At 34.1% G+C, this 17,479-nt stretch overlaps 1 protein-coding gene across 3 annotated transcripts in view; it reads right to left on the reverse strand.

The window, feature by feature from the left end:
• Positions 1-17,479, reverse strand: part of aralar1 (calcium-binding mitochondrial carrier protein aralar1) — a 232,900-nt gene that overhangs the window by 95,910 nt on the left and 119,511 nt on the right. For all 3 annotated transcript variants that reach the window (XM_085816757.1, XM_085816759.1, XM_085816758.1), the window contains exon 11: positions 1,320-1,395. In XM_085816757.1, coding sequence (XP_085672883.1) covers positions 1,320-1,395 — 76 coding nt within the window. The remainder of the gene's footprint in view (positions 1-1,319; positions 1,396-17,479) is intronic.

Below are 17,479 nucleotides of genomic sequence, written 5' to 3' on the forward strand. Positions count from 1 at the left end.
AAAACATGGCAGGCGCATAACAGAAAAGTATCAAAATTAATAGCTTTCTTATTTAAAATAAGCAACTATTGAAAATATTAATTAGTTTGATACATAGCAGATTCTTGTCAAATTAATTTATTATAGTAATTATCATCATCATCATTGCAATCATGTCAGAAACCAAAATTTGTTTTTACTACAAGTTTATGGTCAGTAGATAATAATAAAATTAACACAGGCAGACCTGAACAAAATTCTTACTTTATAATCTTTTACTGAAGTGATTCTTAAAAAGTATAAGCATACCAAAGGTTTCTTAGGTTCACACACATCTTAAAGAACTACATTATGAAAAGAGATGATTGAATGAATATTTGAAGAAATTACTCAGAATTTTCAGACAAAGATAAACAAGAAAAAGAGATTTCAAAAGTTTAAATAGAAATAAAAAGTAATTTATAAGAGTACTAAAATAAACTAATTAAAGCAAGATAAATTCATTATAATAAATAAAAATATTAAAAAAAAACAAAAATTACAGAATTAAAATAAATTAGACTTCCAATTCTTTATACATAAGAAGTGTTCACATGAAAGCCTAAAAAAAGGTGCTCAGTCTGCTTATCGTGAGAACTACTCTCACAAATATATTCAACACTGACCATCAATAAAGGAAGGTAAAAAATTATGAAAATTAAGTTTTTTTACATACCATATCTGTAACTTGTTGATTATCAAACTAGATAAAGAGTAATCTGCTTCTTCAAACTTCTGCCGAAAAACTAGCACAAGCTTGGTGGGGGTCTTTGCTAATTTTTATGGTTAACAGGATTTCATAATCAAATAAGATGTTTTAACTTTATGAATATGTCTGCTAATCCTCCCCTTCAAAATCTCACATGATTTAAATGTAAGCTTTGGATAAATAGGTTGATAACAAATAAGATGACTCTTTTACATTTTTAGATAAAAATTCTTCTAATTATTCAGTTCTTCTATTGTAAGTTGCATTTTTTATACGCTCAAGCTATGCAAAATTTTCATGTAACCTTTTCCAAGCTTTACTGACAGCTGAGCTTTAATGCAGTTTTTACATTTTATATGACTATAATTTCTATACTTGATTCTCTCATCAAGTATTATGATAAAAATATTCCTATGCTGTGACTGTAAACCTACATTCAATCTAGGCAGAAACAAATAAAAAAAAACGTTTCTATCACCCCCACACAACACACACTCAAAAAAAAAAAAAAAAAAAAAATATGTTTTAATTTCCTAAAATCAAAGAATATTACAAACTTCTAAAATAAAAAATATTCAATTTTTAAACATACCTCCAGCAAATGAACCCAAAACAAATCGATATACACTTTCCAATATTTGTATACCAACACCTCTCTCAGCAGGACTCTGAAATAAAAATTAAATGAGTTATTCACAAGTCACATTAATTTATAAAGAAATCATTTTAAAATAAGAAAATATCACTTAGAAATGTATAAATCTAAAAATCTGCAGTTTTTATACCATTTCAAAATTTAAAATCTATGCAATTTTTAATAATTTAAAAACTTTATATGCTCAAGCTATTTTTAATAAAAAGCTTCGAATTTTTAATTTCTTACAAAAATTTTTAATTTCTCATTTTCATGAAAAATTTAAAATGATTTTTTCTCCTTATCTTCATAAAAATTTAACTGTATGATGGGTTCAAGATTCTGAAATAAGTAATTTCGTTCATAGCTTTAAAGCTATGTTAAGTACAACAGATTCTAAGTTTCTTCTTTTTGGACAGTAATGCCCAACCACATACATCTTGTACGATATGCAATTACCTAATAATAGTGTGAATCTAGCAAATGCAGCAATGAGTACATTTATGGATTTTGTATACATGTAAATAACTTTAGTGATTGCAGTATTTTTTGTATAATGTAATATAAAATGCTTGACAGAGAAGAAACTCTCTAGAGGGGGGGGGAAAGAAGAAAAATAAGATTACAGGGGTAAGTCTATTTAACATAGAGGTAAATGGCTATCTCACTAAATTGGCAAGTTATTGCCAAGCTGACAAATAGTTTTGGCAACTAATTTTTGTTGCCAAATTTGGCAAGAAATAGCCAAAAGTCTCCAAACTTAGCGAACATTTGGGAACATTTAGATCCAGTCCCTTTATAAGCACAGTTGGTACTGTAATTGATCCCTATATGTAACTGTAATTGTATCCAACCTTATATATAACTTTAACTGTATAAGCTTTCTCGTAATTCCCAGTAATGAAAGGTACTAAATTTTTCTCGGCAGCTGGGGAAAACTATATAAGCCCAAAGAAAGCATCATTTCTCAGTTGTTAGTTCACAGCTGATTTGAGCATTGAGGTATTTGTGAGAGCTTTGCCTTTTAGATGCACTTTGCACTGCATCATATTTAATGTTCTTAGTAGTTTGAAGTGTAACTACTGATTGTGCTCTATGAACTGAGAAGAGCTGTACGAGTACTTTTGCAGAGAGTTCTAGAACTACACTTTCTTTTGGAAAAATAAATTTTATTAATCTATCAGTTTTATGTTCATTCAATCCATTATGAACCTATATGTACACAACAATTTTCGGCATCAGAAGTGGGGTTGAATGCCAGTAACAAGAGAGATAGAAGAGCAACTGAGGCAGCTCTTGACAGCTTTTTGCTGTATTCAAAGGAGAAATGAAAGTGGGCCAAGAAGATATTACAACAGGGCAAAAAACATATGGAAGGGAGCCGTCAAATCAGTTCAAGAGGAAACGAAAAGAGAAATTACCTCCATAATATAAAACAGATTCGAGGATATGGAAGGCAGATTAGACATGTTAAAAATAAAGTTGGAGAAATTGAGAAAAGTTTCTGCTGCTAAACAGCAAATCAAAGAAAGAATTACTGCTGTTGAACAGCAAATCGGAGAAAGTTTCTTCTGTCAAACAACAAACTAAGAGAGTTTCTGCTGTGAAATAACTTATCAATTACAGAATTTCTGCTGTCGCTAAACAAGTTGACAGCTCTATGAAATTCATAGCAACAGCAGGAAGCAATTTTGACAGTTTTAAACATTTACCCGTGCTTTTTCAGCCCTCTCTAAAGCAGTCCATTTATGATGGAAAGACATTCCAGCCAAGTACACAAGACTCAGTGCTCTATAGTGACAGATGTAAATAGATGGGATTCCCAAGCCTGCCATCTCACCACTTTTCTGAGAGTAGATGTAGTGAATATTCTTCAAATTGTGCTAAAAAAACCAGAGGCTAGACTTTAAAGTTCTATTTGCCATGTTGGAGCAGTGCTTAAAAGACTTAAAAGAGCTGTGGTTAAAAGGCGAGAAGTGTTTAAAAGACTATAAAGCAGGCTTCAGTTAAAATCTTGCCACTTAAAGTCCATGGAAACACTCCAGGAGCTTGCCATGAATGTTGAAAGGCCGTCTTATCTCGTCTTTTTTGGACTGCCCATCAATAACAAACAAAATCCTGTCCTTGCATTACTTCATAGATGGCATCCAGGATCCTGAGATATAGAAAGACCAACGAATGCCCCATGTCAAGGATTTAAAGTGCTCTAGTGTATCCCATGAAATTCGAGGCAGCCCAGAAAGCAACTAGTAGAGATCCCATCCAATCAGAGCTTCTCAAGTCCAAGAATTAGTGGATCAAGTGACTGCTCATCTAGGTGATTTAACCAGACAAGTTGATGCCTGGAGAGGGAATAGAAGTGACAAGAAACCAACCGAAAAAAGCTGGAATTGCGGTGCAGAAGATCATGTATGGAGGAACTGCAGAACACCCCAAGGCATAGAAACTAAGACAGCTCCCAGCAAGAAGGAGGGAAACTAATCATTGGCCATCTCGCAGGATAGAGGCTGACTTATAATGAAAAGCACCATTTTAAAGCACTTCAAATTTCTGCAATGAGTGGCGGCAGTAATGGACTCTCTTCACCACTGAACATATAAATAGAGCTCCTTGCAATATGACTATTGATAAAAAAGCCAATTTTATAATTAATAAATTTTAAATAATTTGGAGATCATAAAAGAATTTGCTTAAATATTGTTATTGGTTATTGCCCGAATACCATGGGCTAAACCAGAAAGGAAGACAAAATAGGTTTGGCACTTAAATTTTTAATACCTTTCAGAAATGCTTTCAATAATACACTGTTGCACTGAATAGCCTCCTTAAAAATAACCTGTTATAATTTGGAGCACGCTTTACTTGGACGAAGAGTTGTGGTTACAACATAACAAAAGGCTTCTGATCACCCCCCTTTTTTTAAAGGCCACATACATGGATATATTTGCTATGTTCTGTAAGCCCCAACATAATATAAAGTACCTCGTAACTAAAAAGTAAAATTTAATGCATCCAAACATACATTTAAAAATTAATATGATTTTTGACATTGGGATAAACCTTTTACAAGTTTTGGCAAATATGGTTTGTAATTGTTACTTGCTACTCTTAATACCTCAGTTTAATCGATTTATATGCAAGTTCTTCACATACTCTTTTTTAAATGGAACAATAGACATGTCGACACAAATAACTTGACTTTTCTGCACACATCTGTGCAGTCTTGTATTATTTCAGGTTGTAACTTCCAAGGTTCAGCACATCCCTCTTCTTCATTCTTTTCTTTAAAATTTACTTCTAAACTCATATTTTCTTTATAGTTTGATAAATTCATAAACAACATAGCCCAATAATACCCAATGCAACTAATCATGTTAATACTTTGCTTTCTACATTACATTTTATACAAGCAACAAACTATTCTTGTTTGGTTGGTTTGGTTTGGTAGATTACAGCAAAGCACACTAAGGCTATCAGCCTAAGCGGAAGGATGACCTTCTAAAACAAACTAGCTCATATACACATTACACATGGAGAAAACCATGAAAACGGCTATGCAGCTAGCACGTTCACGTGCACTTCAATCGAAGTCAAAACCACAGCAATTTTCCTACTCAGCCATTGGTTGGCAACTATTCTTGGTATTTTTAAAATCTTAAATTCAGCTCAAATTCTTTGGAAAAAACACTTACTGTACTAATTTTTTTAAACATAACTAAATAGTCAACCATAGCATCTTATTATGCTATGGCCAAATCATGCTCCATTTGTTCTTGTGTTCCTCGAAATAAATACTTAGTTTCCCTTCAAAAGCAGATATTTTATTTGCCAACTGCAAAATAATTTTTCACCCTTAAAGATTTCTTTACACTTACAATTACTGAAACATATTTTAAAGATTTATATCGAAACAAAAAAAAAAAATATCTTCTCCTTTTTCAAATTTTTTCACTAAAGGAAGCATGATTTAAATCCCAATCTAAGATAATTCTGCAGTTTAAAATATCAAATAATTACATATACAACTTACTATGCTGGTTTTAAAAAGATAATTAAATCAATCATATATTAAAGATACAAAAAGTTCATAATATTTCGAAATACTTGTGCCTTTTTAATTTCTAATCTAAAAATTTTTGAAGTACGAGGGCATTTCGAAAAGTAAAGATACACTGTATGCCTGAGGAAAAGAAAAGTTTTGGTGAGCAAGTTGGCAACACAGGTGTTAACCTTGAACCATTAGCTTTCTCCTCGCGATCGTTCGGCATTTCCACCTTGATTCTGGGAGAGTAGGTCATGTTTAAAATGGCTGCGCTGATTCAGAATCCCACCAAACGCAAAGTGCGCTCCGTCATACGTTTTCTTCATGCAAAAGGTCAGCAACCAGCAGATATTCACAAAGAAATTGTTTCTGTTTATGAATCGACAAAATGTAACGAAATGGTGTCATCATTTCTCTGAAGGTAGGACCGATGTTCATGACAAAAGAACAGGTCGGCCATCTGTGATCTCCGATGTCCTTCAGAAAACAGAGGAAGCAATTTGTGCGAATAGACGTCTCAAATTGAAAGAATTGCATCAGATCATACCGGAAGTGTCAATGACAACTCTTTATGAAGTTGTGACTGTCAAGTTAGGGTACAGGAAATTGTGTTAGGGTACAGGCGGCAACCTTTTATGACTGTGGGATACAAAAGCTTGTGCACCGACTTAACAAATGTTTGGATAAAGGGGGTGATTATGTCGAAAAATAATAAATAATCCAGTTAATAAAATGTAACTGAAGTTTTCTAAATAAATTTTTTTTAAGGAATGTGAGCCATTGTATCTTTGTTTTTCGAAATGCCCTCATATTTTAACTTATTTACTTTCTTCTCTTTTATTACATTTCTAAATTCATTTGCTTTAACAAAACAAAACAAAAAAAATTCAATGTCTATTAGTCTATCCATCACTTCCCAATTTGTTAATATATTAAACAATATCCCTTTGAGGAAGAATATCCCTTTGAGGAAGAACTTCCTTTAGCTTTATTCAAATTTATTTAATTTTTTGCCTAATAAGTTTATATTATAAGGTATTTTCTCCCTCCTTCCAGCATGCCTTTGTGGTGTACTGGTAGCACACTCGATGTGCATTTGTGAGGTCCAAGGCCTGAGTCCTGGATAAGGCATTTTTTATTTTTCATGTCTCCTGCTTCAAAATAACCTAATGACTCTACAATCTCTAAATTTTATAATTTACTAAAAAACAACTTGTATTTAAAATGATCAGAAGTTGTTAATCACACTTCTTTAGTAAGTTCAATACTGAGAATAATTTCAAAGAACTTCATGAAATCATAAACTGCATATACAGATACAGTACAAAGTCCGTAATCCGGATATCTATTATCAGAAATTATCTATAACCGGGACCTCAAAGCTACAAACTTACGCGTGTGCATTTGATGCGCGCTTCCGCTACGCATGCGCGTAAAGCCAGTAAAGCATTTACACATGCACTCTTCCGATAGTGAAGAAAGTGACAGAATTGAAAATGAAAATATTTCGATTGACTAGTTAGTCGGTATTCTCGACACAGCAATAACAGGATTTGAAAAGTGGAACTTTTTAACCGATGTCTGTTTATAGAATTAAAGAGAAAGTATTAGCACAAGAAACGAAGCAACTTAAACAACTTACATTGATAGAAATGTTTACTAAAGTAAACAAATAAATATTAAGCTGTTTTTTTTTTCGTAAATTTTGATACCCTTTAGATCAAAATTGCTCTTTATTGCATAAATTACGGTTTCATATTTTTAATTTTATAATTTCTGCATGCAATCTTACCAGATTTAAATTGATGATCTACAATCCGAAAAAACCCCTAATTCGTAATTGCTGAAGTCCCGACGAGTCCGGATTACGGACTTTGTAAAGTATATAAGGTGAATCAAATTGTCGTTTCCCATTATCTTTATAACACAGAAATTCATTTCTGCTGATACCTGTTTATATGACAAGATTAATTTTTTTTTCCAGTTTTTCATATAAAAATCAAAATAAAAGAACAGAAAGGAAAGAGATATACACCAAGAGAAAGACATTTTGGATCAAAAGTAGGAAAGGTTCTCCCTTATTACAGCTCAATTATTAAAATGGAATCAAAAGCTAAAGAAATGTGTAAAAGCAACAACCCTACTCTTAGCTCTATGCAAACTGCTGCAAAATAACTGGAAATTCTAAACACAGTCAAATGAAAAGCTATGAACTGGTTTGGCACTTTGGTACAGGGCATTAACAAAAGGTTTCTTAGCACAGTTTAAAAAAATGGGGACTTATATAATAAGTTTCTTAAATAATTCAGATAAGTTTTCACCACTTTTTTTCCAAGAATTCTTCAAACAACATGAAAACTCATCATACCTTTATTCTGTCTTAATACTGTTATTACATTTTTAACTTTGCTACATGCATTTTCTGGATTTTTAGCCAATAAAATGAATGCAATTTAAAAAAGAAAGAAAAAAAGATTTGAAAAAATTTTAGAAAAGAGCATGAAATTAATTTTGAACATAAAGCTAACACTAAGTATTTTGAAACACTTATACAGATAAAACCACTTATAATAATTAGAAAAAATTAAATTAACTTGAACATAATTACAGTAAATTTTGTTTTTGCTTTAAAAAAATTAAAAAATTCTGCTCTGTGATATTTACTATCTTATTTAAATTTCAGAACCAAGACATTCAAAAATTGTGAAAATGAAAGGCAGACAATTTAAAATATGAAAGATGGAACTAAAAATAATTTAACATTATTTTTCCGAAAAAAATTTTTAATATGCTCTTATTTTTATGACACTGTAATGACATTCTTATATTTAAAATAATTGTCATGAAATTCACAAGTCACCAAAGTTCTTGCAGACAAACTGATCTTAAAATTGCCAAAATCTTAAAAAATTGTCAAACTTGGCAATGTACCGGAAAAGAATTCATACTACAGTACAAAGTGCAAGATTCGGACTCGTCGGTACTTCGCCGATTCCAGATTTGGAAATTTTCTGGATATTAGATCATCAGTTTAAATCTAGTGAAATGGCACGTAGAAATTATAAAATTAAAAATATGAAATCGTGATTTATGAAATAATGAAGCATTTATGATATAAAGGGTATCAAAATTTTAAAAAAATTTCTAAATTTTGTTGGTGGCGTTAAGGTCTGGATTTTTGGTCATTGCGGATAATGGATGTCCAGATCTCGGACTTTGTACTGTACAGCAAAAAGAAAAACATAATTTTCCCCCCACAAAAATAAGAAAGAATTTAAGTGGTAATCCAAATTTCTAGCATGAGCACAAGCTTTAAATATAAATCTGGTGACAAATCACTAACTATAAAAAGTTTCAGTGCCTTTCAAAAAAAAAAAAAAAAAAAAAAAAAAAAAAAAAAATATTGTAAAAAAGTAATTTTGCACAAGAGCTCAAAACTAAAAGTTATCTATTAAATTATTAATTTTTTCCTAAAAATTGAAAGATATGCTTTAAATTTTGCTAGAAGCTGTAATTTGACAGAAAATCTGTCTCGACAACAACTCACTATCATCGATCCTTTCTTAACCAAAAAGACCTCAGGCCTGACATTTTGACATTTTTGTTGAATTCCTTTTTGATGTCCATATCACTTTTCAAATAAACAAAGGCTATGACATCAGCTAACTCACGAGGAAAAGCTTTTATCACATGGAAACCAATGCTCTGAATCAAGCCTACTAGTCAGCATTACTAGAGTTTACTTCATTTGTTTCCTAGAATATCGTGTGGCCAGAAGTTTAACTCATGAAGCAACCAATGAAAATTTTCATTTTCGATTATACGGGACACAAAACAATAAAAGAGAAAAGATAGTAACATGGGTGAGAACAGGTGCAAAAAAGCTCTTTTAATTTATTTTATTTTATTTTATTTTTTATATGACTGGTCATTTTTCTCCAAAACTGCTCTGATCATCTCTACTGTTTCTAGCAGCGCTGAAGAAGAAATAGACGAACTCTCTACATAAATACCTGCCACATTCAGATTATTTCAATTACAGCATTTCCCCCCCCAGAATATCCCCCTTTTCAAATGCTCTACTGATGACATTTGTTCTTACCCATGCAGAATTTACACATAACAGTAATTGAAAGTATGAGCAACCAAACTTCTTGAAAAATCACATTTTTGTGAAATATGTCATAAAAATACACTTAACTAAAAAAAAAAAAAAAAGCAATTTCAACACTTTTATTCTTAGGTAGCTGACAGTTACTCATTGTTTACAACATCAGTTTGTAATGGCTCCAATGCAAGCAGCATGTGTTCCATTCTCTATAAATTTCACAATGTTAATTTCCACTTCGAACGACAATTACCAGGGGAAAAAAAAAAAGTCAAATGAATAAAATTAAAGACAGCTTGAAAATTTCAGTGAAATTATGAGCTTTTCAGGGCCAGATTCATTTCCAAAAAAACTTAACGACTCTTAAGGGCGTCTAAAGACTGTTACAAACCCTGAAGGGGAGATGTTACATATTTGTTAACTATCTGATTAACACTAAAAAAGTACTTCACCTTGGTAACAGAATATTGTAACGAACAAACTACAGTTGGATTATTATAGTTGTCTTGCAATAAGTATTAATTAAGAGATTATTATGGTTAATATGTAAATATATATATATATATAAACGCATACAATGGCCAATGAATTAGAAACCTTTCCAGATTTCCATCTGAATGAGTGCTAGGGATGAGTATGCACACTTTTTTTATGAAGCAGTGTACACGTGGTTAGAATGCTAGTATAAGCAAGGTGTAAGAGTGTTTTTTCACGATGAATGAAGTAAAATGGGAAAAACAACACATCTTTCACCATTTAAAAAAGGGCTTATTGCTGGTGCTCGTTTAGCAGAAGCCTTGATTTCAAAGACAGCAAATCTCACTGGATTATCAAAAGCAGCCATATCAAAGGTCTTCAAAAGCTGGAATCAGAACCCACAGTCCTTCTCCAGAAGATGTAATTGTGCTTCTAGCACTGCTTTCCAAGAAAGTGATCGGCAGTGGCAGAACAGGGACTCTACAGTGCTTCAACTAACACAGATCTTCAACCAAGGCTCTTCCCAATAGATTTCAGCTCAAAGCATGCATAGAGAATAGGAATGCATAGTAAGGTGCTTGTGAGAAAAACCACTCATTTCTGCCAGACATGCAAGAATTCGTTTGCAGTGGTGTTGGGTAAGAAGACACTGAACATCTGAGAACTGGAAAAAGGTAATGAAGTCGGATGAATCATGCTGCACTTTTCATGGACAATAATGCAACTATACATCGTGCCAGAAGTGTTCAAAATTGGTTTGCTGAACACCAATCTGACTTCTAACATCTTTCCTGGCCAGAAGTGGTAAAAATTGGTTTGCTGAACACCAGTCTGACTTCCAACACCTTTCCTGGCCACCACATAGCCCGGATCTTAACCTCACAGAAAATGTGTGGGATATGGTGGAAAGAAGCCTCCAACAGCACTCTCCTCTTTCATCTAACTCACAAGATCTAAAAAGCTGCATGGTGTTGGACCTCTCTGGATGTAAATGAACTCCAGAAGCATGTACTCTCAATGCCCAAACACACAGAGTGGTTATCCGTACAAAAGGTGGTCCAATAAAATATCGATCTTAAGTTTCTAATTCATTGACCACTGTGTGTATATACAGTCGATTCCGGTAAATCGGATCACATCGGGATCCTAATAACCGGCTGGTCCGATTACACAAACATGTCCTATAATGTAAGACGGGATGTGCTATATGTAGCAAACAGTAAATGTACATGTAAATCATGTACTAAAATGTAATTATGAACTTTATGGTGCGGCACACGCGTACGGCGAACATATCTGTACCAACAAGAAATACAGTCGAACTTTTTTCATTGAGAAAATTAATTTAGAAACAAATTCTAAGAAACAATCTCCATGATACTCAACACGCGAGGCAAAATAAAAACAATTTCTTATCAAGTTCCAGTCAACATTTGAAGAACTTATCCAATGTGATCTGACATGTTCTCTTGACTGACTGCATGTGAACGAAATCGCCACAAACATCTTGCGCAGCAATGGGGCTGCCTTCATTTCCGTCCTGCATGAAATACTGATGCAAAGCTTCAATTCATTTCCTCGCATCCTGAGTTGTCATTTGCACCAACTTAACACACGCACAGTTCATTGACTAAAGTGGTCAGAAGAAACCTTGGTGTTTCGGTTTCAAGATGTTGAGGTCAAGAGGAAGATAAAAATGCTCGCCATTCAAAGCTTTGGCACTAAAATCATCCCAAAAAGTAGATGAAATGATAGCTTTCTCATGTAAACTTTAATCATGATTGACAGGCAGAAATTCCTTTCAGGTGGAGCCGGACACTCTATTGTTCATTTCCTCAAAACTCGGAGACGCAGGTCAAAGAAAGGTCAAAGAAAACGGTGCGCGTGTTCACCTCCCACCAGTTTTGCTTTTGTCATGCTCTTTAAGGAATTCCTGACCTTTGCTAAAGCATTTTCCTTGAGAACCACAACTACAGATCCTAACATATGTCGCAGACCACCTGTACATCCGTTGTACACGGCCGACTTGTGGCTTCCGTTTCTTATTCGCTCTCACGTTTTTTTGGTCCGATTAAACGGAATTTTGTTCCAAATAAGCGAATAATATTAGGCTTATGTACATAGGATTTGTTACGGTTCTTTCCTATTTTTTTAATTTGATGGCATGAACTTTAATTTTTAAAATCGTTTAATTTTTAAATTATATGAAGAATATTTAATTCTTTTAAATTTTGTAAGCCTTTAAAACACTGGAAACCAAGTAAAACGTTAACTTTGCTAGCCAACTCTTCGTTCTGAAAGTTTTAAGTAGTTTAAGTAGATTAAGTTTAAGTAGATTAAGTTATAATTATTTTCTCAAGGAAGGAAAAGATGAAGGAACAATTAGAGTATATTCCGGCATATAGTGTACAGCTATAATTTCAAACTATATTTTTTATCATTTTTTAATTTTTAAGATATATTTGCCACATAACATAATTCAGATATTCTCCTGAAAAACGTTTTCCATCATATCTGTAACACATATTCTGTTGTGAAAAAATTTAATATACCATATATTTCAATGTATAATGCACATCTATAATTTCAAATTACATTTTTTTAAAATTTGCAGCTATATTCCCTATATAATGCAACGACTTTTCTTTCTGAAGATACCTGAAAGATTCATATGCGATATGCTTATCTTTTGAAGTCATTTATTTGAAGATTTTTCCCAGACTTTTGAACAATGGTTTACAGAACTGACAAGAAATAAAAGGAACAGTAAATATGTGGGGAAAATGCTTGAAGTAGTAAATAATTCTGCAAAGAAGGTGTATCGCATTCAATGCTGTGGAGACACAAGAATGTTATTCTAGGGTTTCTACAAAAGGGGGGACATAATTTTGGGTTAGAATGCACATCCAACTCGATAGGAGTCAGATATTTTCTCTTTCTAGATTTATTTGAAGCTGTGTTTTTTAAGTGAACATCAAATGCTTTAGTTGAAATACAGTTAATCTAGTGCTCTTTTCAGCTGTAAATATGGCTACTACCAAAAGAAACAAATACAGTGCTGGTATCAAATGCAAAGTCATTCAATATGCAAAAGGAAATATAGATCGTGCTACAACAAGTATGTTTGATATTGGTAAAAGCTCCATACGTGAATGGAGCAAAAATTAAATCACAATAATTAAAATGCCGATGAATAAATATGCAAACTGGGCATATCTAGAAAAAAGTGTTGCAAACTGGGCCTTAGAAAATTGCTAGAATGGATTAATTGTAACAAAAAAAGGCGTTACTTCTTTATTTTTGTTAATAACAAAAACAGAAAGCAAATGAAAATGAAAACTTAACCAAATTTGAGTTGGTGTAGTCCATTTATGGCATGGACTAATTTAGTTCTATGACAAAAAAACAAAAGTTTCACAAAATATTTTAAGAACAAATTCATAAGTCTTCAGAAATATGTTATTGACCTACAAAGGCAAAAAGTTATTTAGTGTCATATATTAGAAATATATATGAAACTCTGTTTGATATGATAGGAAATTCAACAATTGATGTGAAAGGAATATAAATGGTTCATATAAAAATAACAGATCAACTCACCTTAGTGCTTTTCTGGTTAGCAGACAGCACAACCCACAGTTACTTTTAAAGGAAAAACAATGCTGAAATATAATTTCCCAAGTTTCATTCACATTCATGAGAAAGGATAGATGGACAAAAATGGTGAGAAACTGTGCAAAACAAATGTTTAGCAAAAGCATTCTATTGTGTTAAAGAATCCAGAAAGTCTTTTAGTTTCGGTAAAGTTCAGATCCATCAAAATGATAATACAAAGAAATTGTTGCAAAAGTGCAATACATAAATGGTAGCTATTCCAGGCGGATTTCTACCATTAGCTCAGCCTTTATATGTGTGTATCAAAGATAAATTTAAAAACAGCAAGTGAAATATGTGGATGTTAGAAGATGAAAAAACATTTAAAAAAGCAAGCCAAATGTATGTGTGGAAAGAGGAGCAATGGGCTGCTTCAAATTCTAATTTCAAATATTGTACAAGTAGTTGGATAAATTTTTCATACATGGAAGGTGGACTAAAGCAAGCAGTGTGTGACTGGGAGAATGAAAGCAGCACACCAGGACTTGGAATAACCAAAAGCATCATGAGCAGAATCTATAAAAATGATTTCAGGCACTGGGTGATGTATACAGACAGTTTGTCAAGGTCAAAAACATACCACAACAGAATGGCCAACTAGGTCATTATTTGGTAATGATTTCGAAAAAATATAGATAAATGTCATTAAGTCCAAACTACATCACCGCAGCTATAGGAACTCAATTATCTAGATAAACAAAGATTGACACGCTGTATGCAATAAAATTCATGATCAATGTCCCGCTAACCTAGACTGCAAGTGCATTTGGGTGCAGGAACCATTGTAATTAAGAGTACCACAGACTGAAGCCAAGTTCTATTTACAGATGGCTATCGCTTTGTTTGAAAAGCGATTCCAGACGTGTTAATATTGAGTGGGAGCAAAATAAATGCAAAAGCCTCAAAATAATCATTACAGGAATCAGTACAAAGGTGGTAGAATTAACAAAATTCAGTTGCAAAAAATTATGGTACACTCAATTGAAAAAAAAGGGGGACAGTTCTTATCTTCCTGTTCTAGTCAGGCAACTGGCAATATTCAGCTTGAGTTTTCATGTCTTAAAAAAGCGACTTAAGATATATATTACATTTAAATATAGCGTAGTTCTAGTACAGTACAAAGTCTTTAATCCGGGCTCGTCGGGACTTCGGCAATTACGGATTAGGGTTTTTTTCGGATTATAGATCATCAATTTAAATCTGGTAAGATGGCATGCAGAAATTATAAAATTAAAAATTTGAATCCATAATTTATGAAATAAAGAGCAATTATGATCTAAAGGGTATAAAAATTTACAAAAAAAGAAGCTTAATATTTATTTGTTTACTGTATTAAATATTTCTTTCAACGTGCGCATGCGTAATGCATACATTACGCATAGTCGAAATTAGAAAATTGCTACCAGAAAACTATTTGATGTGTATTCGTGATATTTATAATGATGAGGAATTTGATTTAAATCATATCAAAGAAGGAGTACATCGAGATGAAATACTACATTTAGTAAGAAATTATAAGCAAAATAAAATAAAAACATCTGCCCTGAAGATGAGGATAGTGCTGACAGATCAACTTCCAGTTCATTGGGCATCGCGACGTTCTGCAGAAATTAATTCTACAACTAGCAGGCAAGCCCGCCAGCTGAGCGGGCTGAAGCCCGCTTTTCATTGTTCAATGTTCATGAGTTTCCATTGTAATTTCGCCGTTATTCGAAAGTTGAACCGAACTACCAGTGTTCAGCAATTTTGAGCAGTCTGCGTCCGCTTTGTTCACCTATGTATGGAGAAGATACTGCATAAACGATACACATGCGTAAAAGCAAGAAAACACCCATGGAGCCAGCCCGTTCGCCGGGATCGAAAGTTGGACCGAACTACCAGTGTTCATCGGTTTTGTGCTGGCTGCGCCCGCTTTATTCACATATGCATCCAGAAGACACTGCATACACGATACACATGCGGAAAATCACGAAAACACCCATGCAGCCAGCCCGCTCTCTCGGATTCGAAAAATGGACCGAACTACCAGTGTTCAGGGGATTTGAGCAGGCTGCGCCCGCTTTATTTACGTATCCGTCTATTAGATACTGCATACACAATACACATGCCTAAAATCACAAAACACCCATGCAGCCAGCCCTTTCGCGGGTATTCGAAAGTTAGACCGAACTACCAGTGTTCAGCGCTTTTGCTCGGGCTGCGCCCGCTTTATTCACGTAGGCTTCCAGAAGATTCTGCATACAGGATACACATGTGTAAAATCACGAAAACACCCATTATTCGCGTATACGTCCAGAAAATACTGCATACATGATAAATCACAAAAACACCCATGCAGCCAGCCCGATCGCCTTTATTCGAAAGCTGGACCGAACTACCAGTGTTCATCGGTTTTGTGCTGGCTGCGCCCGCTTTATTCACATATGCATCCAGAAGACACTGCATACACGATACACATGCGGAAAATCACGAAAACACCCATGCAGCCAGCCCGCTCTCTCGGATTCGAAAAATGGACCGAACTACCAGTGTTCAGGGGATTTGAGCAGGCTGCGCCCGCTTTATTTACGTATCCGTCTATTAGATACTGCATACACAATACACATGCCTAAAATCACAAAACACCCATGCAGCCAGCCCTTTCGCGGGTATTCGAAAGTTAGACCGAACTACCAGTGTTCAGCGCTTTTGCTCGGGCTGCGCCCGCTTTATTCACGTAGGCTTCCAGAAGATTCTGCATACAGGATACACATGTGTAAAATCACGAAAACACCCATTATTCGCGTATACGTCCAGAAAATACTGCATACATGATAAATCACAAAAACACCCATGCAGCCAGCCCGATCGCCTTTATTCGAAAGCTGGACCGAACTACCAGTGTTCATCGGTTTTGTGCTGGCTGCACCCGCTTTATTCACATATGCATCCAGAAGACACTGCATACACGATACACATGCGGAAAATCACGAAAACACCCATGCAGCCAGCCCGCTCTCTCGGATTCGAAAAATGGACCGAACTACCAGTGTTCAGGGGATTTGAGCAGGCTGCGCCCGCTTTATTTACGTATCCGTCTATTAGATACTGCATACACAATACACATGCCTAAAATCACAAAACACCCATGCAGCCAGCCCTTTCGCGGGTATTCGAAAGTTAGACCGAACTACCGGTGTTCAGCGCTTTTGCTCGGGCTGCGCCCGCTTTATTCACGTAGGCTTCCAGAAGATTCTGCATACAGGATACACATGTGTAAAATCACGAAAACACCCATTATTCGCGTATACGTCCAGAAAATACTGCATACATGATAAATCACAAAAACACCCATGCAGCCAGCCCGATCGCCTTTATTCGAAAGCTGGACCGAACTACCATTGTTTAGCAGTTTGCGCGGGCTGCGCCCGCTTTATTTACGTATGCATCCACAATATACTGCATACACGTTACACATACGGAAGATTACGAAAGCACCTATGGAGCCAGCCCGTTCGCCGAGATTCGAAAATTGGACTGAACTACCAGTGTTCAGCGATTTTACAGCTCAGGCTTTTTGCCAAGTGTAATCGCAAAAATTTTTGGGTATTATATTCAAACAGTAGATTCGTTATTAAAATTCCTTTTGATAAACTTTAACATAATCGCACACAAAGGTGCATCAATATATATATTAATGTAAGTAATCAATCATAATTATTTATAATAAGAAAACTTTCCATATACCATATCCGAGCAACAGAAATTTAAAACCCTGAACGAAAAAAAAATTAATCAGAATTTAAATAAATAGTGTAATTATTATTTTTTTTCAATTAAAATTTCTTAATTAAAATT

Source organism: Stegodyphus dumicola, chromosome 5 (assembly GCF_044657685.1).
Source record: "Stegodyphus dumicola isolate Sdum_Otavi_A_Nest chromosome 5, ASM4465768v1".
Lineage (NCBI taxonomy): Eukaryota > Metazoa > Arthropoda > Arachnida > Araneae > Eresidae > Stegodyphus > Stegodyphus dumicola.